The 26,083-nt window shown below is 47.4% G+C and overlaps 1 protein-coding gene across 1 annotated transcript in view; it reads right to left on the minus strand.

Moving 5' to 3' along the window:
• Positions 1 to 1,129: 1,129 nt before the first annotated feature.
• UBE4B (ubiquitination factor E4B) overlaps positions 1,130 to 26,083 on the minus strand; it is a 44,452-nt gene continuing 19,498 nt past the window's right edge. The window contains exons 2-20 of the mRNA XM_075327361.1: positions 25,403 to 25,517; positions 25,195 to 25,278; positions 24,451 to 24,507; positions 24,222 to 24,338; positions 23,969 to 24,067; positions 13,468 to 13,581; positions 13,192 to 13,390; positions 12,716 to 12,854; positions 12,513 to 12,612; positions 11,715 to 11,842; positions 9,112 to 9,210; positions 8,768 to 9,003; positions 8,184 to 8,310; positions 7,002 to 7,146; positions 6,048 to 6,182; positions 5,782 to 5,973; positions 5,504 to 5,678; positions 4,194 to 4,340; positions 1,130 to 2,340 (exon numbers count right to left, since the gene is read on the minus strand). Of these exons, the coding sequence (XP_075183476.1) occupies positions 2,279 to 2,340; positions 4,194 to 4,340; positions 5,504 to 5,678; positions 5,782 to 5,973; positions 6,048 to 6,182; positions 7,002 to 7,146; positions 8,184 to 8,310; positions 8,768 to 9,003; positions 9,112 to 9,210; positions 11,715 to 11,842; positions 12,513 to 12,612; positions 12,716 to 12,854; positions 13,192 to 13,390; positions 13,468 to 13,581; positions 23,969 to 24,067; positions 24,222 to 24,338; positions 24,451 to 24,507; positions 25,195 to 25,278; positions 25,403 to 25,517 (2,470 nt within the window). The 3' untranslated portion in view covers positions 1,130 to 2,278. The remainder of the gene's footprint in view (positions 2,341 to 4,193; positions 4,341 to 5,503; positions 5,679 to 5,781; positions 5,974 to 6,047; positions 6,183 to 7,001; positions 7,147 to 8,183; positions 8,311 to 8,767; positions 9,004 to 9,111; positions 9,211 to 11,714; positions 11,843 to 12,512; positions 12,613 to 12,715; positions 12,855 to 13,191; positions 13,391 to 13,467; positions 13,582 to 23,968; positions 24,068 to 24,221; positions 24,339 to 24,450; positions 24,508 to 25,194; positions 25,279 to 25,402; positions 25,518 to 26,083) is intronic.

Raw genomic sequence — 26,083 nt, forward strand, 5'->3', positions numbered from 1 at the left:
GGCTCGGCATTGTGCTTGGTGATGTACGGCTCGGCATTGTGCTTGGTGATGTATGGCTCGGCATTGTGCTTGGTGATGTACGGCTCGGCATTGTGATTGGTGATGTACAGCTCGGCATTGTGCTTGGTGATGTACGGCTCGGCATTGTGCCTGGTGATGTACGGCTCGGCATTGTGCCTGGTGATGTACGGCTTCAGCTGCTCAGCCATGAAGCCCCAGGCAGGCACAGTGTTTGTCCTGATGTTACCAGAGGAGGTCTGGACTCTGCAGTAAAGCTGTGATGACTTTTTTGTCTCTGCTCCTCAGCACTCAGCCCCCCGCTCTGTAACATTACGGGGTCTTCACTTCATGGCTGAGTTGCTGCGGCTCCTTCCACTTCTCAGTATTATCACTCGCATGTGATGGGGGAAGATTCAGAAGCAAAAAATGTCCGGAATGGACTTGTTGCCCCGGTGGCTCCTATTACAGGACGCGCTGGTATCAGTGAGCTCTGCACTACCAGATGTCCTGTCATACAGCATGACGGGGGCCAGATCATATAAACCAGGGAAGGTGAGGAACCGATATAATACAGCAAAGCCATATGGATACCAATATGGAAGAGGATACACAGCGGTTGTCAGTTATATGACATTTTTTGCTACATTTTGCATTGCTCTTATTGTGATAAATTACACCTGTATAGTGGCAGGAGATGGAGTCCCCCATGCTGCTGCCCCGAGGCGTCCCAGGCTGCCGCAGCGGCCCCGAGGCGTCCCAGGCTGCCGCAGCGGCCCCGAGGCGTCCCAGGCTGCCGCAGCGGCCCCGAGGCGTCCCAGGCTGCCGCAGCGGCCCCGAGGCGTCCCAGGCTGCCGCAGCGGCCCCGAGGCGTCCCAGGCTGCCGCAGCGGCCCCGAGGCGTCCCAGGCTGCCGCAGCGGCCCCGAGGCGTCCCAGGCTGCCGCAGCGGCCCCGAGGCGTCCCAGGCTGCCGCAGCGGCCCCGAGGCGTCCCAGGCTGCCGCAGCGGCCCCGAGGCGTCCCAGGCTGCCGCAGCGGCCCTGAGGCGTTCCAGGGCTGTAAGATTTATGCCTCATGGCCGATCCCGTGAGAAACACAATAGTGAGAGAATGAACACACGGCACAGTCTGCAATGTCATCATCATTTATTGTTTGTTTTTTTTCTTCCCAGACTCCATAACTCATTGGGAAGTAGGAAGTAAATTCTGCAGGAAAACTGAAAATATAACGGGAGGGGGAACACACACTTTTTTTGTTGTTTTTACAGGTTTCATTTTAAAAGTTTCCTGCCATTCCACATGAAGAGAGTACAGGAATTCAAGTATGTCGTGGAGGGCAGTAATACAAAAAGGTTTCATAAAAAAAGAAAAAAAAAAAAAAAAAAAGCAAAAATAAGAAAAAAAAAAAAGCCTTTGCACATGCCAGTCCCCCTGGCACCGATCACTTTGGTAAGGCTAAACAATAGGTGCAAACAGATTTCACAAACGGGGCAATTGTCCTCTTACACGTAAGCAGGAGGATGGGGGGGTGCAAAGTAACGCTGGGGTGTAACCTGGCAAACCGTTACCTCCCCCGAATCTCAAGAAAGTCAGCAATTAAAAACAAACCCCAGTGCTGCTCTATTGGGAAAAAAAAAAATTTTGTTTTTTGCACATGAATGCAAGAAAAATAGGAGGAAAAAAAAGCATCTAAAGCCTGTGATAAAACAGCTGCAGTCGCTAAGCTTAAAACAAATATACTCATAATATATAAATATATATTTGGTAATATATATCATATATTATACGGATAGAAATCATAAAAGAGAGGTCCACAAATCAGACTTTGCTTCGGGTCCCAAAATTTAGAACAGAGCATCTCGGAGGAAGGGACGTGAGCGGCAAGAAAGATCGCAGCCCGAATACGGATTTTCGGATATTTTCTATGTCCTCTCACACTGGTGTCCTGGCGGGAAGAACAGAGGAGTGAAGGGGAAAAAAAAAAAAAAAAAAGAGAAGGGGGGGGATGTAGCAGCAGAAAAAAAAAACATTAAATAAAAAAAATTGATACATTGTTGTAGTCAACGTGTCGCCGGCTTGTAGTGAACGCTTGATGTGTCCCGTCCGTCCGATCTCCGGCTGTAACTGACGGCTCTTGTTAAGAAAATATAATCCCCTTTTTTATGGGCTCCTCACTGGGGCGAGCGCGCCAATGCGTGTGATATTAAATATATGTACAGAGTTTCATCTGCGGTGGTGCGGCGGCCTCCAAGATGACAAACCTCTCTGCAATTCACGGCCTCGTCATTGGTCGGCGCTCTGCTTCTCTCTCATCCACGCGTGGATCCGCTCCTTAAGTTCTGGCACTGAAAAAGCATTCAAAAAGGAAAGAATGAACACCGCATGCATGTTAAGTTCTGCATAAACCACTGACCCCAAGAACAGGGTTCTTAGAGGGGCTGTCCACTTCTGGGGACTTTTTTTTTTTTTTATTTTTTAAACTTAAATGCATGTATGAAGGGGGGGGGGTGTAGAGTTTTGCAATTGGGCACAATTAAAAATTTTGCACAGTTTGGCTTTTATCGGGTTTTTTGTTTCCCGGAACATTCAACTTTGATGTGGTGTGTGGTCATAAATCCGCTGAGAAAATGGAACAAGAGGCTCTGTTCAGTAGCAGCTCACTGATGGGTCTGAGTTTCCCCATTCTGCAGCCAGCAATGGACAGTGCACCACCATGGGCTGGAGAAGGCAAAGGGTGCACATTTTTAATTGGAACCTAATAACGAAAATTATTTAAGTAATTAAAAAGTCCCCAAACAATCCCTTTTAAAAGATCCGTTGGAGTGCAGCGGTGACCATGTATACACGTGCGCCACCACGATATTTATTCTCTATGGCACTGCCGCATCTAGCCGAGTGATGCACTTCATCTCCGGCAGTCCCATAGACCATGAATATGGCATTGGCAGACATTGATATTTTTCTGAACCATTCTCCGGATAAATGTTGGGGTCTGAGCTCTTGAAGCAACACGTATTGCTTATGCTTTGGATCGGTGATTACGTTTAGTGTTGAGAATGATCCTTTAAGTGGTGCCATGTTGCATTTCCCCCGCTAATCGGACACAAAGAACATGGCTATTTGCCCTAAGGGGCGGCCTCAGTATTTGGGCAAAGGGGAACCCCTCCTTTTAGACTGAGAAGCTCTTGATTTGTTGAGTTGATGCATATTTTTTGGATTAAAAGACTCACTTTTCCTCCCAAAAATTTGGGAGGAAAGTGAGGGGTGCGTCTTATAATCTGAATGTAGCTTATCGGGGGGTAATGGAGAGGGATTGCAGGAGGCAGAGGCAATGCTGCGGCAGGTGTGCAGGTGATGGGGCTGTGGTGGCGCTGGGGCTGCAATGGTGCTAGGGCTGCGGTGGCGCTGCCGGTGGTGCGGGCGTCAAAAAATGATGCCCAGAGTCAGCGCGAGTGCAGATGGAGCCCTTGACTCAAGATCTCATCTGCACGTGCGCCGCCTCCGGCCCATTGATCTACCAGCAGCAGACTTAAAAGAAAATGGCGCCCGGAGGTGGCAATGCAAACAGTTTCTAGGACCCCCACCGCACCGCCTGCAGCCTCGCCCTGCTCCACCACCGCTACCGCCCCCTACAGTAAAACACCACTGGATTATGACAGACCCCCTTTTTATTATCTCTAAAATTAGGGGGGCGTCTTATAATCCGGTGCGTCTTATAAACCGAAAAATACAGTAAATGGCTGGCATAATAGGAAACATTTCACCAGAAACTGCAGAACATGGTGCACAGGCCATACATACAATCAGACCTGAGTGAGGCGCAGATCTAATTCTACCTGTAAAGATAGATATTAAATGGTAGAAATAAAAGGCGCCCGCCCACAGTGTCTGGTAACACCCTAATGAAGGCATCTAAAGCCACATAAAAACGGTCATGTATCAGGTGTGCCAGGAAATGTGGCCATTAATGCTTCTCTTAATGGTTCAATTATGGGACAGGAATGCAACTCCCTTAGACTGATTACAGAGCGTCATCAGACCGAGAAAACCGGACGCAGACAAAGCAAAGTGGATTTTGGAGTGCCCAGGTCTCCGCTGTAAAGGACTCCGCAGCGAGCGCCGCGCCGTTCACTTCTAGGTGGACAGGTGATGAATGCATATAGTGAAACAAGACGTGGGGAAGCGGCGCGCGTCATACCTGGTTCTAGCATGTTCTCCGTCAGCGTCTGTCTATTAAAGGGATCTGTAGAGGAATTAAGGAGGTGTCTCAGGATGATGGAGCGGTCCATGATGGTCCCAGACGGCAGTCTCACCGGCTCCGACATCAAAGTGTCCATCAGTGGATCTGGATGTGATAAACACAAATCATTCTGTAAAAATCCCAATATTCACCCCGGCACGTTGTGTTCCCAGTCTGTAATCTGACGGAGCAGCAGAAAGGCCCAAAACACCCACTTCATGTGATTAAAGGTAATCGGTCAGTAAGACACATCCCTTTAATCACAGACCTGTGCATCAGGGGCATCTGATGGTTGCAAATTTCATGTGGGTAATTATACACACATTTAAAGGGGTCTTTACAAAGAAACCCTTAACCCTCTAACGACCGAGCAAGTTTTCAGGGTGAGGGTTTGTGCTTTCAATTTTGTGAGGATTTTTTTTTTTTTTCATAAAGAGCTGTCATTTTTAATTCCATTTTAAAGTACACGTGATGTTTTGACTGAAACACAGCAATTCTATTTTTTGCATTTTTTTTTCCTCCTCTCGCCATTGGTTAATTTTATATATTCAAATTGAGACTTTTACAGAAGCGGTGATAGACATTTTAATTAATAAATTATATATATATATATATATATATATATATATATATATATATATATATATATATATACATATATATATATACACGTACATATATACATACATATATAAACACATATAAAAAAAAATGTATTATATATATATATATATATATATATATATATATATATACACACACAAAAAAAATATATATCTATGTACATATATATATATATATATATATATATATATATATATATATATATATATATATATATACATACAAAAAAAATTATTATATATATATAAAAAAATTGTTTTATTATTTTTTATCCTACAAAAAGAGGGAACAATTTTTTTTCCCTTTTTTTTTTAATTCTTGTAATTTTTTAATTTTAAATTCATCTTTACTTTAATTTATATTCCCCCTATGCACTTGGACCTACAATTGATAGCACAATCTTATATACTGTAATACTGGACTATTGCAATATACAAGGATGGCCCCCTGGCCACTATGGTAACACATCAGCCTCCCCCTGATTGACAGCTGCTTTTCAGTGGGTAAGCAGCAGTGATCAGAGGCAGACATCCATACGCCGGCACCCGATGTGTGATATACGCCATGTCAGGAAGGAGTTACGTCTTTGCACAACCATTAACGCCATTCTGACGTCCTACTCATGCTCTCGAGTATTGCTATACCTCTGAATTCATCTGGAGCATCGCTGTAATCGATCTCGGCACGGGCGTTCCGGGCCACGATCTCCTCCACCTTCTCCGCCAAGAGCTTGAACTTCTCAATGGCGATCGTAGATTTAATTCCGGCCTTCTTCATTTTGGATATCACCTCTTCGAAAAGTTCTTTGCTATAAGATCTCTGGGGAAAGGGCACAGATGCGATTGTTTTTATAGTGACATCTGTATGTTGATGCTTGCAGAAGGCCGTCCATAGGTGACAGATGCACGGTTATCGTACACACCTGGTCATCTGCTATGGCCTTTGCAAATCGGGCACAGTCTAAATGCAGGTAGATATCCGTAAGTTGATCCAGAAGCTTCTTTGGTTCAAAACCGTACTTCTCCGGGTTCTCCACCTTTAAGTCTCGACACTTGGGACCGCATAGCTGCTGCAGGTTAAAATTCAGCATGGCTGCTAACCGGGGACCAAGCTCCTGAAGAGAAAGGCAAGGATTAGGGAAAGATGCAAAGGGATCCACGATCAGAAAGTCAGAGGTCCGGCACTCACGGGTCTAAGGAACGGCTTTTGCACTTGTTTGGTAAGAATGTGGAACATGTCAACAGTCTCGGTGGCTAATGCAAGATAGGACCGGGAGACGCGCTCGTCCTGGGCCAGCTGGGACTGCCGCGCCTGCTGCTGGTCCTGAAAACAAAATACAATGGTGTCATAAGTGTCAGCAACATAATCATCGAGCCTCCTACAAGAGGACAGGTCAGTGCAGCACCGGGCGCAGGACAGCAGAGAGGGAAGTGTCAAGAGACACGTCAGTGCAGCACAGGGCGCAGGACAGCAGAGAGGGAAGTGTCAAGAGGACAGGTCAGTGCAGCACCGGGCGCAGGACAGCAGAGAGGGAAGTGTCAAGAGGACAGGTCAGTGCAGCACCGGGCGCAGGACAGCAGAGAGGGAAGTGTCAAGAGGACAGGTCAGTGCAGCACCGGGCGCAGGACAGCAGAGAGGGAAGTGTCAAGAGGACAGGTCAGTGCAGCACCGGGCGCAGGACAGCAGAGAGGGAAGTGTCAAGAGGACAGGTCAGTGCAGCACCGGGCACAGGACAGCAGAGAGGGAAGTGTCAAGAGGACAGGTCAGTGCAGCACCGGGCGCAGGACAGCAGAGAGGGAAGTGTCAAGAGGACAGGTCAGTGCAGCACCGGGCGCAGGACAGCAGAGAGGGAAGTGTCAAGAGGACAGGTCAGTGCAGCACCGGGCGCAGGACAGCAGAGAGGGAAGTGTCAAGAGGACAGGTCAGTGCAGCACCGGGCGCAGGACAGCAGAGAGGGAAGTGTCAAGAGGACAGGTCAGTGCAGCACCGGGCGCAGGACAGCAGAGAGGGAAGTGTCAAGAGGACACGTCAGTGCAACACCGGGCGCAGGACAGCAGAGATGGAAGTGTCCTGTTACCACGCAGCGGGGCCGTATTCCGCGCGGACAGCCCCAAGATGCAGAAGGTAAATAGCGATCCTCACCCGAGGCAGCTGCTCCCAGTGCTCCTTGTTCCTCATCTCCTCTTGCATTTCATGGATTCGCTTCAGAGACTCCAAGCTCTCGTCCAGCAGGAAGGTGGTGTCATTAATCAGCATGTTTATGTATCGCACAAACTGCTTCCCCGAGCTGCAAATGCAAGAACGCATCAATTTCAATTAATCTACTCAAGTAAAAACAGCATCACGTCTAAACGGGTCCCGACACAAACAGATTCAGGAGCCACAATACATGTAGGATATTTTCTGCAATGGGAACGCTCGGTTTTCCTAGTTTAATAATCGGTCATGCAAACATCAAGGCCTGACAATGCACTGCATTATGACTAATAACACTGGGGCGATTGTGTGAGGACGGCCACACAGCCAAATGCCAGAAATAAAACACTTCATTTAGCACCTGACAAATTTCGAGGAAAACCACCGATGTTACTATGTGAAGACGCAGTGATCCGTTACATAAAGGCAGAAGAAATAAGTGCGTATCTGGAACGAATACGGTCAGATCTGGTGGTAAGAAGTACATAGCCCTTCTATTGCACACAAAAACCTACATCATGGATCCTAAGCGAGCGCTAAAACAAAACGCAGGGGTGCAATGGTCTCTGGACAAAACATATATGATTTCCAACCAATGCACATAAATTGTGGGTAGTTAAGGGGATGGATACAAGTATCGTGTAAAGATGGCTGCAACACCAAACAGCCTGATAACGAGCACGTACTTCTGCTAAATGGCTGCATGACTTTGCAGGTAAACATCAATTCTTTCCAGCCTTTAAAGGGTTATTTTCATCTTAAAATTAGAAGAATTGAAAAGTGCTTGTAAAAATATGCAACTTTGCAATTTACCTCTGAATTCTCAAGAACAGGGATGTTTAATGTTATGGTTTAACCATTCTTTTCCTCCGGATCTGGTGGCTGACAATCATGAGGTTGTAGTGCAGCCCTGAAGCCGATCAGATCCCTTGACCGCGCTCCTAGCTCCTGATCCGACCACCGTCGTTACCCCTGTGCCCCCCTTATATTGTAAATGCAAAGCTGCCGATGCCTGCAGCCTCATAAACTGCACAGATTGTGTATTGTGCAGGGTCCAGGGGCCTTTATCTATGTAACACAACTTCTCTCATACAATTCCCGGCTGATGCTTGCGGTTTTCACACTTACTTGAATTCTTCCATAAATGTGCCGTGGTGACCTGGATTTTGCCAGAGGCTTTTAAAGATGGTGCTTATGTGGTAGCGGATGGTGAACTTATCGTAGAACTCGCTGGTGGCGCCCGTGTGCTCGACATCTGGGGAGAGAAGCAGAAGAGTTTACTGACGACCTGGCCTAAGAAGAAAGAGTCCATGAAACGAAGCGTCGCTGCAGAAAGATGTGCCGGATCCCCCGGAGATGCAAATGAGCCGGAGGCCGGGAGAGAACCAGAGAAAATCGGATGTTCCAAGTCGACATTGTGGAACTAATGGCAGGAATCACTCTAGCGGAAGACATGAAAGAGCTGTCCGAATAAACACAGGGTCATAGCATGCGAGGCGCACATATTTCTGACATTTCTGCCCATTAGCTATGGAGGGGGCACGGTGACGTCATGCGGTCACTTTCCACTAAATCCTAGGGATCAGGATAAGGGTGGACGATCAGTAAGGAGCGACTGTAAAGTCACGGCTTCCAATGCTTCTGCTGTGTCTCCTGTTCAGTTACACCCATCAATGAGAGTGACCACAGTGAGTGGCCGCCTTGTCCCTTACCCGTGTAAAACTTCATCAGAGAGGGCACGAGAAGTTTGACCGACAAAGGGTGACCTTCTATCATCTCAAAAAATTTCTGAGTCCGATGCTGGATCGCCGGATTTGTCACGAACATGACCTCCACCAGCTTGGCCACTAGGTACGGGTTTCGGATATAATTCTGGTTGCATAGCAGCACCACCAGGAACGTCGTCACATCCTGAGTACAGGACTCGAAAAGAACCTGAGGAGCATATCTAGGGGAGAAAACCCAAGAAGATCAATGGGCAAAGCCCCGAAACAAGAGGAACAAAATAAATACAGAAGAATACTTGGAAGAGACAAATTATTTAGAGGTTACTTACTGCACAATAAAAAACAAAAATTCAGCTACATCTTCTACATAAAACTCAGGCAGTGCAGCAAATATCTTGGGAATGTCGGGGTGTAAAGGCAGCGTTATACTGGAAGAGAAAAGAAAACGCATAGGTACAAAATCTATATGGTTCAACAATAAAAACTTGTAAACGTTTCTTTTAAAGGGAACCTGTCACCAGGATTTTCCCTTATGAACTCGCCACCAGTGAGCCCTTATATACAACGCTCTAGAATACTGTATATACCATGTTTTTCCAAAAATCAGAACTACCTCCAAAAATAAACCCTAGCAAGGATTTTCATCATTTTCGGAGCAAGGCTTAAATATAAGCCCTAACCCGAAAATAAGCCCTAGTCGCGGTTCAATAATGAAGTGTCCGTGCAGCTAAAAAAGTTAAAGAACACTGGCGGACACTTCATTATAGACAGCAAACACCCCACAATCATTCTCACCAGATGCAGTGATCACACACAATCCCCCATCAGATGGCACAAAACTCAGCACATCCAGCAATACAGATTTTTTTTCTGGCCAGCAGAATCCTGAGATGCAGTGCGGCTGGAAGGCTCACAGGACCCGCGGCTGGAAGGCTCACAGGACCCGCGGCTGGAAGGCTCACAGGACCCGCGGCTGGAAGGCTCACAGGACCCGCGGCTGGAAGGCTCACAGGACCCGCGGCTGGAAGGCTCACAGGACCCGCGGCTGGAAGGCTCACAGGACCCGCGGCTGGAAGGCTCACAGGACCCGCGGCTGGAAGGCTCACAGGACCCGCGGCTGGAAGGCTCACAGGACCCGCGGCTGGAAGGCTCACAGGACCCGCGGCTGGAAGGCTCACAGGACCCGCGGCTGGAAGGCTCACAGGACCCGCGGCTGGAAGGCTCACAGGACCCGCGGCTGGAAGGCTCACAGGACCCGCGGCTGGAAGGCTCACAGGACCCGCGGCTGGAATGCTCACAGGACCCGCGGCTGGAATGCTCACAGGACCCGCGGCTGGAATGCTCACAGGACCCGCGGCTGGAATGCTCACAGGACCCGCGGCTGGAATGCTCACAGGACCCGCGGCTGGAATGCTCACAGGACCCGCGGCTGGAATGCTCACAGGACCCGCGGCTGGAATGCTCACAGGACCCGCGGCTGGAATGCTCACAGGACCCGCGGCTGGAATGCTCACAGGACCCGCGGCTGGAATGCTCACAGGACCCGCGGCTGGAATGCTCACAGGACCCGCGGCTGGAATGCTCACAGGACCCGCGGCTGGAATGCTCACAGGACCCGCGGCTGGAATGCTCACAGGACCCGCGGCTGGAATGCTCACAGGACCCGCGGCTGGAATGCTCACAGGACCCGCGGCTGGAATGCTCACAGGACCCGCGGCTGGAATGCTCACAGGACCCGCGGCTGGAATGCTCACAGGACCCGCGGCTGGAATGCTCACAGGACCCGCGGCTGGAATGCTCACAGGACCCGCGGCTGGAATGCTCACAGGACCTGCGATGCATAATGTCCTCCCATCTTTTCCTGCAGCTGGAGGCATTCTGTACCGCCGGATGTGGTGAGTGACTTTAAGCAGCGGGCACACGTGGTTTCTCCAACAGCCGGCATCCTGCAGCAGCGACCCTCCCTGCCTACTGTGATCCCACTGCATAGCGCTGACTCCCCCACAGCTCCCTACCCCGCAGCTTCAGACCATAAGACGCACCCCACAATTTCCTCCCAAATTTGGAGGAAAAAAAGTGCGTCTTATGGTCCGAAAATTACGGAATGAGTCTCCTGTGAAGGGAGGGTGGGGGGGGATTCTGCCTTTTTGGAGGGGTAAACTTATCCCCAATAAGGTTTCTCCAAGAATAAGACTTACTCCAAAAATAAGCCCTAGCGCTAGTACAAGATAGTGTCTTACTTTTGGAAAAACACAGTAGGTGTCCAGGCAGCTCTGTATAAAATAAACACCTTTATTATACTCCCCTCCTGGGCATCGCTGGTCTCAGGTCCGGGGCCTCCTTTATCCTGTACAGTCACCGTCCTCTTTCCCAGCTCCGTGTGGATGATTTGTCCTACATCATCCACAGAGGCCTCCATTGCACCCCTTTGATCTGCACTGCTGGGCAGATCACAGTATTGTAGTGTGCATGTGCCAGTGGTCTTTGACCTTTTCCCGCACCTGCGCATTATAGTACTTTGCTCTGCCCTGCAGGCGCGCAATGGAGGTCTCTGTGTGTACCACACATGATCCACACAGAGCTATGAAGGAGGGAAGCGATGGAAGATAAGAGGCGTCAGACTCAGACCAGCGTCATCTATCTGACCTCCCCGCAGGTGAGTATAAAAAAAAAAAAAAAAAAAAAAAAAAGTTGTTTTTTACGTTATACACAGCGGCCTGGGCTCTTATACACAGTATTCTAGAATGCTGTATATAAGAGCCCACTGGTGGTGGCTGCAGCTTATAGGAAACAAATCTGGTGAGCGATTCTCTTTAAACAAAAACATGCATTAACTGTCAAAGGCATCCGACTGGACTGTTTTAATATAAAGTCGTCCACATCTACCAAGCATCTTTGGAGGGACAGCGCCGGCATCTGAAGGAAAACTGACCTTGGGTAAGCAGAGTCCACCATGCGCAGTAAGAGTTGTATCACCATCCCGTAGAAATTGAGGCATCTTCGGAGGAAGTTTTCATCCAGTAAGCCGGCATCGGCACAGGCCTTACAACGTACAAGTTTCTGCAGTGAAAACAGATGGGAGAATGTTTTAGCTTTCGATACGTTCAATGCAATAAGGTTTTGCAGAAGTAAAAAACACAAAATCAAAATGACGGCATAGAAGAATCAAGTTAACTTAATGAAGACCTGTCTTAGAAAAATGGAGTGAAATACAGTGTAAAAATCTCTCAGCTCCCCTGATTTTGCTGCTCTTTTCCATTTTGCGCTGCATCGCTCCAGTACAGAGATATTCACATTTATTTCTTCTGGAGCGCAGCATGTGAAATCTCTGCTTGTAGTGCGTTTCTTCAGTCTTCTCTGGGGGGGCGCGCTGTCACCCCTCCTACCAGACGCTGCCAATCACAGATCAGGACCGGCTGAGCTATGATTGGTAGTGTCTGGAAAGGAACTGTGAAGGTGCACATGCCCCAATGAAGACTCAAACGCACTACAAGCAGAGATTTCACATGTTGCGCTTCAGGAAAAAAAAACCCTAAATGTGAATATTTTTGCGATGGAGCAAAGCAGCAGAAAAAAAAAAACAGCACCAGAATCAGGAACTCAAGGACTTTTACAAGATAAGAGGGTAACTCAGGTCCTCTTTATAGGAGGAGAAGCGCTGAACATCGCTCTCTACAAAGACCTTGTGTCTTACTTCACCATTAAATACTCCGTAAAGATGAGAACGAACCTTGAGCTGAGTTTTACACCGTTTTAGCATCTCTCTGTGTCTGGCAGCGAGCGGAGAATCCTTCCACTGACTCTCATTGTTCTTCAGCTCTTCCACTGTCCTAAGGTTGGTAAAAAACGTACAGATGGTAACTAGGTCTCCCTAAACTGCAGAGGATATACCCGAGGCTTCACATATACATTTTACGCTGCAGAGTTGCTCACCTGTTCAGCTCACGAATGGCCCTTAATCGTCGAATATAACGGCGGCAGCTAGGCAGGATGGCGAGGTGATGAGCGTGCAAGGTCAGAAAGAAGCACTCGGTAGGAAACTTGGGCTCCGAAAAAGAAGAAGGATCTTGATCTACAAAAAAAAAAAAAAATCAATATAAATAATAATAATAATACTAATAATATAAATAATACTAATAATATAAATAATAATAATAATATATTATAATAATAATAATAATATATAATAATAATAATAATAATAATAGAATACGCTGATAAAAAAAAAAAAAGGATTGTCCGGTGCTGATCATTTCCAGGTGAGCAGCGCTGATGCCGTATAGAAGATCCGCAGGGGTGTCAGACAGACAAGGGCAAACTTTGCTCACCTCCCAATTCGGGGCATAGATGCACCAGACAATCTCATTACCAATAAATATTATTGCATATAACTATGTTATGACACTCACTGAGCTCCGTCATCCAGCTGGTGACCTCCTCCATTGTGGCTTTGATACGGGTCTCATCACTGGGTAACGTTATGCGGCATTTTGGATGGAAAATATACATGGGGTCCACGGTTTCCAGCTTAATCTTGGTGCTAAGCTGCTGTAGTACCCAGAGGAAGTTTAGCATGAATCCGTCGGTAGATACCAGCCGGTCGTCTGTCTGCAATGGACAAAGGATCAGGACTAAAAACTGCGTGCAAGCCCCTACAAGGAAGGGGAATGTGGCTAGGACCGTACCTGCATCTGTGCCTTCTTCATATTGCCATTGACTATGGCTGCCATGTAATTTAGTGCAAATTCCCTGGTCTCGCCATTTAGCAAAATACTATGTAAAATCTTGAATAATTCTTGCTAGAAAAAATAAATTTAAAGACCAGTAAGAACGTCTTGCAGCACAAATTTGACTATTTACAGAGGAGTTATGTCTTCATGGGCTCAAATCATTAAACCGTTCACCCTGAACACTCGACAAAGCTGAATTATTCTGTTCCTTACGCGTTCGCTATCAAAGCTGATGCGATATTGATTATGAGCGAGCACTGCCATGCTCGGTACTCCAAAAAAGCAGGTGGGACGCTCAGACGGGCTCAACTCAAGTACCAAGTCTTCCGAAAAAATGCTGGAGTTTCCCATCAACTTCCATTATGCTCTGTACTCGAGTTGAGCCAATCCAACCTGCTCGTTTTGAGCACCAAGCACCAGAGCATGGTAGTGCTCAGACAACACTATTAATAACCTATTCTGTAGTCGACAATGTATTGTATATACAGCCCAAAATAGGCCTTGCTCCATCATTGGGACATATGAACGTCATCAAAAAAAAAAAAGATTTTGGGTACTCACCGTAAAAGCTCTCTTTCTCGAAGTCTTCATTGGGGGACACAGGAACCATGGGTATATGTTGCTGCCACTAGGAAGAGACACTAGGCAAAAATAAAAAATCTCCTCCTCCACAGTATATACCCACTACTAGCAGGAAGCCATTCAGTTTTTGTAAAGCAGTCGGAGGAGATGTATAGTCTTTAGATGGCTGATACCTGTCTTAGAGTTGTTGTAAAAGATTTTTGGGAGGGCGCTGTGTTCCCCAATGAAGACTCCGAGAAAGATTTTACGGTGAGTACCCAAAATCTTCTTTTCTCTCTCGCTTCATTGGGGGACACAGGAACCATGGGACGTCCTAAAGCAGTCAGAATTAATGACTTATGTTAATAGCCGCCCGTAAAACGTTCCTGCCTGAGCTTGCGTCAGCTGAGGAGTTAGTGTCTACCTTGTAGAATTTACAAAGGTGTGAGGAGATGACCAGGTGGCCGCTTTGCAAATCTGTAATGGGACTCGCTTGATGGCGGACAGCCCAGGAAGCTGCCACCGCTCGTGTGGAATGACCTTTTACTCAAGAAGGTGGCGTCTTTTCTTTGAGTTGGTAAGACTCTAAAATGACTGAGCGCATCCATCTAGCTTTAATTGATTTTGAAGCGGCTAGACCCTTTCTATGTCCATCAGGAATGATGAAAAGTGAGTCAGAACGTCTAAAGTCCTTGGTTCTAGTAAGATAAATTTGTATTACTCTAAGTCTAGTTTGTTTAGTAATTAATAATAAGAACAAGCAGAACGGAGTAACTTGTGTCAAAATAGACAATTTTATTGGAAAATCACAAAGTGAAAGATCTAAAAACAACCACAGAAGAGTGGGGAGGGGGAAATGATGAGCAATTAATCGGAAAACAGGTCCCCAGGGAGAATCTTCCTCAATAAAGAAATGTGAAAACCCTAGCGAAACGTGCGTTGGGGGGGAGGTGTCTTTGATGGCCTAGGAGTAATCCCGATTTGCACTTTTTTGCACTGGCACTTTAGGTAAATATGGTTTCCTTGTTTGATTATCTGTATATTCGTTCTTAAAACTTGTTCCCAGTACGATATTTGTGAGATTGGATATCTCCCTTGTACTTATTACGCTTGCACTTCTCTTCCTCTTTTGAGGTTTACCAGGTCTTGTTTTTTTGCACTTATATATATGATTAGGGGACCTGTTTTCCTATTAATTGCTCATCATCTCCACCTCTCCTGTGGTTGTTTTTAGCTCTCTCACTTTATGCCTGTGATTTTCTAATAAAATGGTCTATTTTTGCAAGTTCCGCTTGTTCTTAATATGTAATTCTGAGTAAGTGCATACACCGGCTTAGCTGTATCTAGATTGGCCAGGTGATATTATGGTTAGCTCGTATCTTAGAATTTTGTTTCTAGTTTGTTTAGTGTAGCTTCTGTTGGATGAGAAGGTGTCGGACAAAACGAGGGAAGGATGATTTCCTTATTTATGTGAAAAGAGGAGACTACTTTGGGGAGAAAGGTAGGTACCGGACAAAGTACTACCTTATCCTGATGAATAATTAGATATGGAGCTCGACATGAGAGTGCAGCAAGTTCCCACACTCGACGTATTGATGTGATGGCTACTAGGAAAGTCACAAGGTCAGCGTTATGTCCTGAATAGGTTCAAAAGGTGACTTTTGTAGCGTGTTGAGGACTAGAGTCAAATCCCAGGATCTATTGGATGTTTGTAAGGGGGTCTAGAGTGCACAACTCCCTGTAGGAAAGTTCGGACCGGAGATAAGGAAGCTATCTTTTCTGTTGAAAAAGTATGGACAGTGCCGAGAGCTGTCCTTTGAGGGAACTGAGGCCTAATCCTGATTCTAGCCCTGACAGGAGGAAGGCTAGAAGATTGGGTAGTGAGAATGTCAATGGGTCACTTTTGTTAGAGTCACACCAACGGAAAAAGGCTTTCCAGGTTCGGTGATAAATTCTTGATGTAGAAGGTTTTCTTGGTTTGATCATGGTCTGAATGACTGGGTTGGAAAATCCTAAATCCTTTAGAATGGCGGCTTCAAAAGTCATGTCATTAAATTGAGAAACCGTGAATTCTGGTGGTAGAGCGGTCCTTGGGAGAGATGCTCTGGACGATTTGGAAGTTTTAATGGCATATTGACGATTTCTGCGTACCAGGACCTTCTTGGCCAGTCTAGTGCTATCACAATGACTGGAACCCCCTCTGCCTTCATCTTCTTTACTACTCTGGGAATTTGTGGCAGAGGAGGAAAAAGGTATGCTAGTGTGAACTGTGTCCATGATATTGCTAGGGCGTCGGACGCCATTGCTAGGGGATCGCGTGTTCTTGAAACAAAACGAGGAACTTTGATGTTGTTTCTGGATGCCATTAGGTAGACATCCGGCATGTGCCAATGATGCCATATTTGGTTGAAGACTGTGGGATGTAGAGCCCATTCTCCCGATGCTAGACCTTCGCGGCTAATCTGCTGCCCAGTTCTCTACTCCTGGTATGTGTATTGTTGAGATCTGTGGTACATTATCCTCTGCCCAAGGTAGTATCCTTGATACTTCTGCCATGATCTTCAGGCTCTTGGTGCCTCCGTGGTGATTTATATACGCTACAGCCGTGGCATTTTCCGACTGTATGCGAATTGGGCGGTTTAATAGCAACGTCTGCCAATGAAGGAAGACTAAGTAGATGGCTCGAATCTCTAGAATATTGATTGAGAGCGATGTTTCGTAGATCTCCCAACGACCTTGAACGGTGAGGTTTTGGAAAACTGGTCCCCAGCCTGTGAGACTGGCGTCTGTTGTGATCACTAGCCAGTGAACAGGAAGGAGTGAACGTCCCTGTAGGAGGAGTGGTGACTGGATCCATCACGTTAGAGACTCCTGAAGCTTTGATGGTTGACTATTAGGCAAGTCCAGCGACGATGGTGACTTGTTCCACCGGGAAAGAAAAGCTAGTTGTAGGGGCCTGGTGTGAAATTGGCTGAATGGAACTGCCTCGAAGGCAGCTACCATCTTTCCTAAGATCTTCATGCAAGTTCGAACTGGAATTGAGCTGGACTGTATGAGAGATCTTGTGTCTCGTTGCAAGGCTTCCCTTTTTTGATCTGTAAGGAACACTGTGGCTTGTACAGTGTCGAACAACATGCCCAGGAATACAAGACGCTGCTTGGGAATCATGGAAGTTATTTCACTCTGTTGATTATCCAGCCTAGCCGATCTAGGGTTTCGGTGGTGTTGTTGAGACTTTCGAGGCATGATTCATAACACGGATCCTTGATCAATATGTCGTCCAGATAGGGTATGACTAGGATTCCTCTGGCTCGTAGGATGGTCATTTTTTCTGCCATGACTTTTGTTAAGACTCTGGGAGCAGTTGCTAGACCGAAGGGTAGGGTGGTAAACTGAAAGTGTGCTTGTTCCACAGAAAACCCCAAAAACTTCTGGGGTATGTGAAGATACGCATCTTGGATATCTATCGAGCACCAGAATTCTTGAGGTTCCATAGATGTTATCACTGCTCGGAGAGACTCCATCGTGAATTGACGTGTCTTGACAGATTGGTTTAACAGCTTTAGATCCAGATTGGGATGTTCTGCTCAGTCTTTTTTTGGTACCACAAACAGGTTTGAATAAAAACCTTTGAAGGGCTCCTTTGATGGGACTGGAGCAATTACTTCCGCTTGTTGGAGAGAGATGGCTAAATAAAAACCTTTTCTGGAGAGGTTTTTCTTTTGGTGGTTGAGATAGCACAAAGTGGTGAGGTGGTGTGGAATTCAATGCTATTCTGCATCCTGAAGTGAAAATTCCTGAATCTAAAGGCCCCATCACACACAGAGATAAATCTTTGGCAGATCTGTGGTTGCAGTGAAATCATGGACATATTGTTCCATTTGTACACAGTCACAAACCTGCCACTGATTGTCCACATTTTCACTGCAACCACAGATCTGCTGCAGATTTATCTCTGTGTGTAAAGTGGCCTTAAGAATTGTTTACTTCTGCATACAACACTTCTTTGAAGAGGTGCAGGCTTTTGCTATGTTCACACAGGGCTTTTTTGTTAAGTTTTTGCTGTGCTTTTTAGCTGCAGATTTGCCTTAGTTTTATGCAAATCCACGCTAAAAAAGCTGCTTTTTTACAGTCCCAGCAAAGTCTATATTTCTCAAAAACACACACACACACACACACAAACACACACAAACACACACAAACACTTTTTCCTGACTGTTTTGTCAAATACTTGCGTTTTTGGTCAGGTTTTTAAAGAATCAGCATGTCAATTCTTTGCTGCACATTTGCTGCGTTTTTTTCATTGATGCAACCCATTTTGTAGAAAAAAAAAAAAAGCAGCAAATCCGCACCAATTATGCCACTAAAAAACGCATGAAAAACGAAAAAGATCAGGTTTTGGTCAGGAAAAAAATCTTACCAAAAAAGCCCTGTGTGAACATAGCCTTCCTCCCACTTTGTAATCTCGTTTTTGTTGTTTATCATGCTAAATTATATTTGCTCTTTTTGGATCTGAACGATCCTTGTCCGGTCTGACGTGGTCGTCGTCTCCAGTTTGGAACTGGTTTAAATGAAGGCTTCTTCTTTTCTTGGTGCACCGGGGTTCTCTCTTGAGTCCTACTCTTGTTGGGAAACTGACGAAAGGTAGTGAGTTTTCTTCTGCGGGGGGTCGCTTTTGTCCTCTGCTGAGGAAGAAAGGTACTTTTCCCGCCAGTGGTCTCGGCGATAATCTGGTCAAGGCGATCTCCGAATAACCTGCTGCCGATGTAGGGTAGACTGGTGATGGCTTTTTTAGATGCGACATCCGCGTTCCATGGTTTCAGCCATAATACTCTGCGTATGGCTATCATATTGGCCTCAGCTGCGGCTGCACATCTAGCAATGTCTAAGGAAGCGGAGAGAAGATATCTCCCTGTGTGATCTATTTGCCTGGCTATATCTGCAAGTTCTTGAGTTGGAGCTCCGTTGGAGATGCAGTCACGGAGGTGTTTGGACCACGTGGAAATGGCTTTAGAAACCCATGCAGAAGCGAATGCCGGACCTAGAACTGCGCCTGCTGCTTCAAATGCGGACTTGGTCAAAGATTCGACTTGTCTGTCGGAGGAATCTTTGAGACTAGCTCCATCATATAGCGGAAGTACAGTGTCCGTGGAAAGACGAGATACTGTCGGGTCAACATAAGGAGAACTAGACCACCTTTTCGAGACGTCTGAGGCGAATGGATACAAGATATTCATGCGTGGTCTTCGTTTAAACCGCCTGTCAGGTTGTCTCCATTCTGTATCTAGTATCTCCTGAAATTCTGTGTGATCTGAGAAGAGTGCTGGAGTGCGTTTAGCTTTCCGGAACGAAATAGACTGTTCTTGTTGAGGGGGATTAGTGTCTGTAATGTGAAATGTCTGGTTAACAGCCTGAACTAAACTGTCGACTCGGTCTTTCATCTCTGACTGGTCTGAGTCAAAATCTGAACCCGAGTCTGAGTCCATATAGGTCTCGGATTCCTGCAATGTGAGCATTTCTGGGATGGCTGCAGGTCCCTCTGAAGAAGTGGATGGAGCTGGAGAGGGAGATCTGGAACGTGGAGCAATACGGGTTCGTTTCCTAGAACCTGGACGCGATCGCCCACCTTGGAGGGAGTCGTCCGGTAACCCCGATTCACTCTGAGAGATCGGTGCACTGGGGTTACCATTCTGTGCAGGTAGCGTTTCCACAACCGCAACCAGGGTCTGAGATACTCTAGATAGATTGGCTGCCGATTGTGAAAGAGCCGAGACCCACTCGGGAATAGAGGACTCGGTCTTAACTGGTCTATTGGCGGGGGGCTCCTGGGCAGCATGGACTGTGGAATTAGTACACGAGGGACATAGTGAGGTGGCCTGGGCGGAGGGAAATGTACACCTGCATTTAGAACAAGCATAGTAAGATCCACTGGATCTTTGGGTGGGCCGGTCTTCTACTAGGCTAGACATAGTGAGACTACTGTGAATATGAAGGTGTGGATGGCTATGCTGGGAGGAGGAGGCCTGTGTCTCCAGTGTAGCTGCTCTTACCCAGATTCAGAGGCTGCAGAGTGTCCCCACCTGTGACCACTGTCCAGCTGCCAGCAGAGAGGAGCGGATCTGCTCACCGTAAGGGGAGGCTGTGGCCTAGGATCTGCCCACACTGCGGGGCCTGTACTGCTAAGAATCCCCGGGAAAAGGAACGGCTAGCAAAAGATGACTCACAATGCCGAGGGGCGTGTGCTACCCGAGTCACATGCTCTGTGCTCTGATTGAGCCAGGAGAACCACATGGTAAGGCTGGGGGCGTGCCTGTGATCTGGCCTGTGTCTGCAATGGCTGGGGGAGGGGGCGTGCCTGTGATATGGCCTGTGTCTGCTATGGCTGGGGGAGGGGGCGTGCCTGTGATATGGCCTGTGTCTGCTATGGCTGGGGGAGGGGGCGTGCCTGTGATATGGCCTGTGTGTCTGCTATGGCTGGGGGAGGGGGCGTGCCTGTGATATGGCCTGTGTCTGCTATGGCTGGGGGAGGGGGCGTGCCTGTGATATGGCCTGTGTGTCTGCTATGGCTGGGGGAGGGGGCGTGCCTGTGATCTGGCCTGTGTGTCTGCAATGGCTGGGGCGTGCCTGTGATCTGGCCTGTGTGCCTGCGGATTAACCCTGTGCTGTACTGCAATGCTGTATCCTCGGTGCATATGTGCTGGATTTACCCAGCCATTGCTCGCTATGCAGGGATGCAAACAGCGTTTGCTGCCGCTATAGAGAGGTGAATGGGGATGAGGAATCCCTATGCTGATGCTGCCCAGGAGCCTTTATGCTGCGGTGAGGGGAGGGAGGGTTCAGACACGGGTGGGATTCAAATTTTTAAACAAAATTCTCTGTAACCACACCCATCGTCACGCACTTTCCTCAACCAAAAATACAAGTAATTTAAAGCAAAATCTTTCCCCTTCTTCCCCTCCTCCACCGTCACTCTCGTGTCCAGCACCAGTTGTTCCAGTCACTGTCAGTCTTATTGTATTAAACGCTTTTTCTACAATTTTTAAAAATTATTACTAAAGGCGCCCTCCCTAAAATTGGAACGGACAACCTTCCCCATACAGATCCCATCCCATGTGGTCTCTTTCCCCTGCAGATCCCATCCCATTATGGTCTCTTTACCCTGCAGATCCCATCCCATTATGGTCTCTTTCCCCTGCAGATCCCATCCCATTATGGTCTCTTTCCCCTGCAGATCCCATCCCATTATGGTCTCTTTCCCCTGCAGATCCCATCTCATTATGGCCTCTTTCCCCTGCAGATCCAATCCCATTGTGGTCTCTTTCCCCTGCAGATCCCATCCCATTATGGTCTCTTTCCCCTGCAGATCCCATCCCATTATGGTCTCTTTACCCTGCAGGTCCCATCCCATTATGGTCTCTTTCCCCTGCAGATCCCATCCCATTATGGTCTCTTTCCCCTGCAGATCCCATCCCATTATGGTCTCTTTCCACTGCAGATCCCATCCCATTATGGTCTCTTTCCCCTGCAGATCCCATCCCATGTGGTCTCTTTCCCCTGCAGATCCCATCCCATGTGGTCTCTTTCCCCTGCAGATCCCATCCCATTATGGTCTCTTTCCCCTGCAGATCCCATCCCATTATGGTCTCTTTCCCCTGCAGATCCCATCCCATTATGGTCTCTTTCCCCTGCAGATCCCATCCCATGTGGTCTCTTTCCCCTGCAGATCCCATCCCATGTGGTCTCTTTCCCCTGCAGATCCCATCCCATTATGGCCTCTTTCCCCTGCAGATCCCATCCCATTATGGTCTCTTTCCCCTGCAGATCCCAATCCATGTGGTCTCTTTCCCCTGCAGATCCCATCTCATTATGGTCTCTTTCCCCTGAAGATCCCATCCCATTATGGTCTCTTTCCCCTGCAGATCCCATCCCATGTGGTCTCTTTCCCCTACAGATCCCATCACATTATGGCCTTTTTCCCCTGCAGATCCCATCCCATGTGGTCTCTTTCCCCTGCAGATCCCATCCCATTATGGCCTCTTTCCCCTGCAGATCCCATCCCATTATGGTCTTTCCCCTGCAGATCCCAATCCATGTGGTCTTTTTCCCCTGCAGATCCCATCTCATTATGGCCTCTTTCCCCTGCAGATCCCATCTCATTATGGCCTCTTTCCCCTGCAGATCCCATCCCATTATGGTCTCTTTCCCCTGCAGATCCCATCCCATTATGGTCTCTTTCCCCTGCAGATCCCATCACATTATGGCCTTTTTCCCCTGCAGATCCCATCCCATGTGGTCTCTTTCCCCTGCAGATCCCATCCCATGTGGCTCCTTTCCTCCTACAGATCCCATCACATTATGGCCTTTATCCCCTGCAGATCCCATCCCATGTGGTCTCTTTCCCCTGCAGATCCCATCCCATGTGGCTCCTTTCCTCCTACAGATCCCATCACATTATGGCCTTTTTCCCCTGCAGATCCCATCCCATGTGGTCTCTTTCCCCTGCAGATCCCATCCCATGTGGTCTCTTTCCCCTGCAGATCCCATCCCATGTGGCTCCTTTCCTCCTACAGATCCCATCACATTATGGCCTTTTTCCCCTGCAGATCCCATCCCATGTGGTCTCTTTCCCCTGCAGATCCCATCCCATGTGGTCTCTTTCCCCTGCAGATCCCATCCCATGTGGCTCCTTTTCCCATATAGTTCCCATCTTATGCGGCCTCCTCTCCCCTGCAGATTCGGCTCACTGAGCGCTTACCTGCTCCAATCACCGGTGGCCTCTCCTCTGTCTTCCGTCCTCCACAGCATTCTGCAGGTACACTGACACTGGCAAGCTGCAACAGGATACGCAACCTCACCACGCTGCCGTCAGCTCGTCGCTGCACGCAGGGTCAGGGAGCAGAGAGGCTCCACTGAACCTAGAAGTGCAGCGCGTACAGAGGTACTGGGATTCAATTGTGTTAGTGTCTTAAAGACACTAACACACGTGACTACAGAGAACCGGATCGATGGAGCAGTTTCTTGCCGGTTCAGGGAACTGGCTGCTATTTTAATAACTGGTTTGCCCGAACCTGCTGAATCCCACCCCTGGGTTCGGAGGCCGGGAACAGAGTCCTATCTTGTCTTCAGAGGGTGAAGGTACCTGGACTCTGTTTTCTGTCTCATGGTCGCGCTTCACTCTGGTGGGTGAGCGAGCTGGAGATGCTTGCCTCTTCTGTCTCATGGCGGCGCTGTACTCTGTATAGTAAGCGGGGCTGGAGATATTTCCCTCTTCTGTCTCAACGGCCTCACTTCTCGCTCTTTATAGCAAGCAGGACGGAGACTCGGCTAGGATCGTGATGCCTCCCCGGCCGACGCGTTAGAGTGAAATGATCCCGCCACCCAGACCTCAGAGACACCAGTGTGATCTATCTCCTGTGCTCTCGGCCTCTGTGTGGGAGAACAGAGTGGCCCATTACACTCTGTTTCCCTGATATGTTTTCTTTCTGCAAAAGAAAAGGTGAAAATATTAGTGTTAAAAAACGACGATTGTGGAAAAATCTGGAGCGGAGAAAAAAAAAAAAAAAAGACCCAAGTCCACCTCCTACGACACTAAGCAAAAAACTGAAAAGCTTCCTGCCAGTAGTGGGTTTATACTGCGGAGGAGGAGTTCATTTTTGTTTTTGCCTAGTGTCGCCTCCTAGTGGCAGCAGCATATACCCATGGTTCCTGTGTCCCCCAATGAAGCGAGAGAGAAAGCAAATTTTGCACATAGTCGCCACTGGTTCACAAGCAGCGTCACCTACCAGACATGTCATATAAAGGTCTGTCGTGCCATATTATATACATATAAAATACGAGATATAGATGTAATATACGGCTGCACTTTCCCTCTGTGATAAGATGGTACAGGACTCACCCGTGCCGACTCCAGGTAATGCTGAAGGGACTGACTGACCACGCGGGTGTTTTCCAGAGTAATTGCAGGACCGGAGAAGTATTTCTCCACCACTTTATTCTGCGGGGAGTCAAATAATAAGATGCTACAAAATTATCTGAAACTTTTTTTTAAGGGAAGAATTGAGAGAATTCATGGAATCTAAAACAAAACAAACAAAGAAAAAAAAAAACCAAACAGTTATAGCACAAAGAAAAAAAAAGAAAAAACTTACATCATCCTCAGCAAAGACGGAGAGGCTGAAGAAAGAGCCAAGGTAGGAGAGGCGCTGCAGCTCCCGGCCGCTCGCAGGGCTCAGAGACTTGGGTAACCAGAGAGGCAGAGAGGCCATCTAACATGTAAAGGAGGGAATGAGGCTTAGTATTATTATTACTATTAGCCACCATTCCTGGATTCAGCATCTATTGGATTAAAGGGGAGCAACAAATTGAGAAAAACCTTACCAAGCAGCAGACGGGGTGCATCTTTCCAAACTTAATCTCACACAGTTCACCGAGAGCCTGCAAAGAAGAGAAGACGTCGCTGAACTCCCCAGAACTCCCATCTATCACCAACTCGAATCAGAAACAATTCCCAGTATAAAAAACAATACTGCAATAGGGGGAGAACCAGGACAACATCCCCATGAACACTTCCCCTGATGATGTCACGTGAACGAAACGCGCGTCGGCTTGTGAGGCGAGCTGGGAGCTATTCATCCATCTGGTTATGTCCAGGTATGCAGCTTTGCATCCATTTAATTATAGGGGCACCTGTATTTTAGCTCCGCAGGTAGTTTAGTGCTAATGGGTCACTGGCAGGCAGTATATCTGATGGGTTAATTTTGTGGATTTATCCACTTTGCATTTAACCCTGGCTACCCATACCACACCAGGGGATCTCTGTCAGTTGACTCATAACTGTGCTGGTGTCACGTATTGGATTGTTTTTGGATAATTTTCTCTGCATACCCTCTCAGCAGCCTCCTTGTGCGTGCGCATCTTGCATTAGAGGCTCCATTATTTTATTAATTGTAATTTTTAACTGACGTGTTAATAAAAAAAAGTGTCACATTTTTTTTTAAATAAAAAAAAAAAAAATAAAAAAAAAATATTCCTTTAGATTCTTCTGAAGTCATTATTTTCTTCTGGGTGGTTTGATGTGAATGCACCCGGTCTGGGCGGTGCGGGGTCCGGCGCGGTTCTCACCATTAATGGGTATTTGAAGTTGTCACTATCCAGAGAACAATCTTTAGCTGCCAGCGCCAATCCTTGCAGAATAGGAATGAAGATCTGTGTGCAAAATATATATATATATATATGGATTATCTGAGCTCTGCCTGTGTAAAGCATCACAACCTACACTTTAAAAGCCCCCTGATCGGCCACCCTGAGGGGCACACGACCCTGCCATTACCTGTTTGAACACCTCCTCGTCTTGATAGGTCGTCCTTACAAGTTCTTGAATGAAGCCGAACGGCAGGTTCCTACAGAGCATATATGGCACCAGGAGAGACTGCTGCTGTACAGACCTGAAAGAGCAAAAACAAAATGTATATGGGGAACCGGACACAGCTACCGTATTTTTCGTTTTATAAGGCGCACCCCAAATTTAAGGGGGAAAATAGAAATAAAATAATTTTTACTGTTGGGCTGAGGCCACATAGGGATTAGTGAGAGTGCTCGCATGACACTCGGCTCATACTCACAGCACAGCGAGCACTCGCACTAATCACCGTGTGGGGGATCTGTGCGAACAGACCACAGCTGCGGAGGGGAGGACGGGAATTATCTCCATATCTCCTCCCATGCCGGCTGATGTGATTATCACACTGTATTCCGCTGTAATGCGAGTGCAAGGCGATGTTTCTCTCGCCCCCATAGACTTGTATGGGAGCGAGTGAAACAGGATCGCATTCTACCCGCATCATGCTACGATTTTTTTCTGGGTCCGATTAGGACTGAGGGGGAAAAAAAAAAATTGCTCATGGGAGCGGGCCCATAGAGTAATATTGGTCTGAGTGGAATGCGATTTTTTTTTTTATCGCATTCCACTCGCTTCATATTACTTGCCGTGTGTCCTTAGCCTTAAAATGAG

Source organism: Anomaloglossus baeobatrachus, chromosome 11 (assembly GCF_048569485.1).
Source record: "Anomaloglossus baeobatrachus isolate aAnoBae1 chromosome 11, aAnoBae1.hap1, whole genome shotgun sequence".
Taxonomy (NCBI): Eukaryota; Metazoa; Chordata; class Amphibia; order Anura; family Aromobatidae; genus Anomaloglossus; species Anomaloglossus baeobatrachus.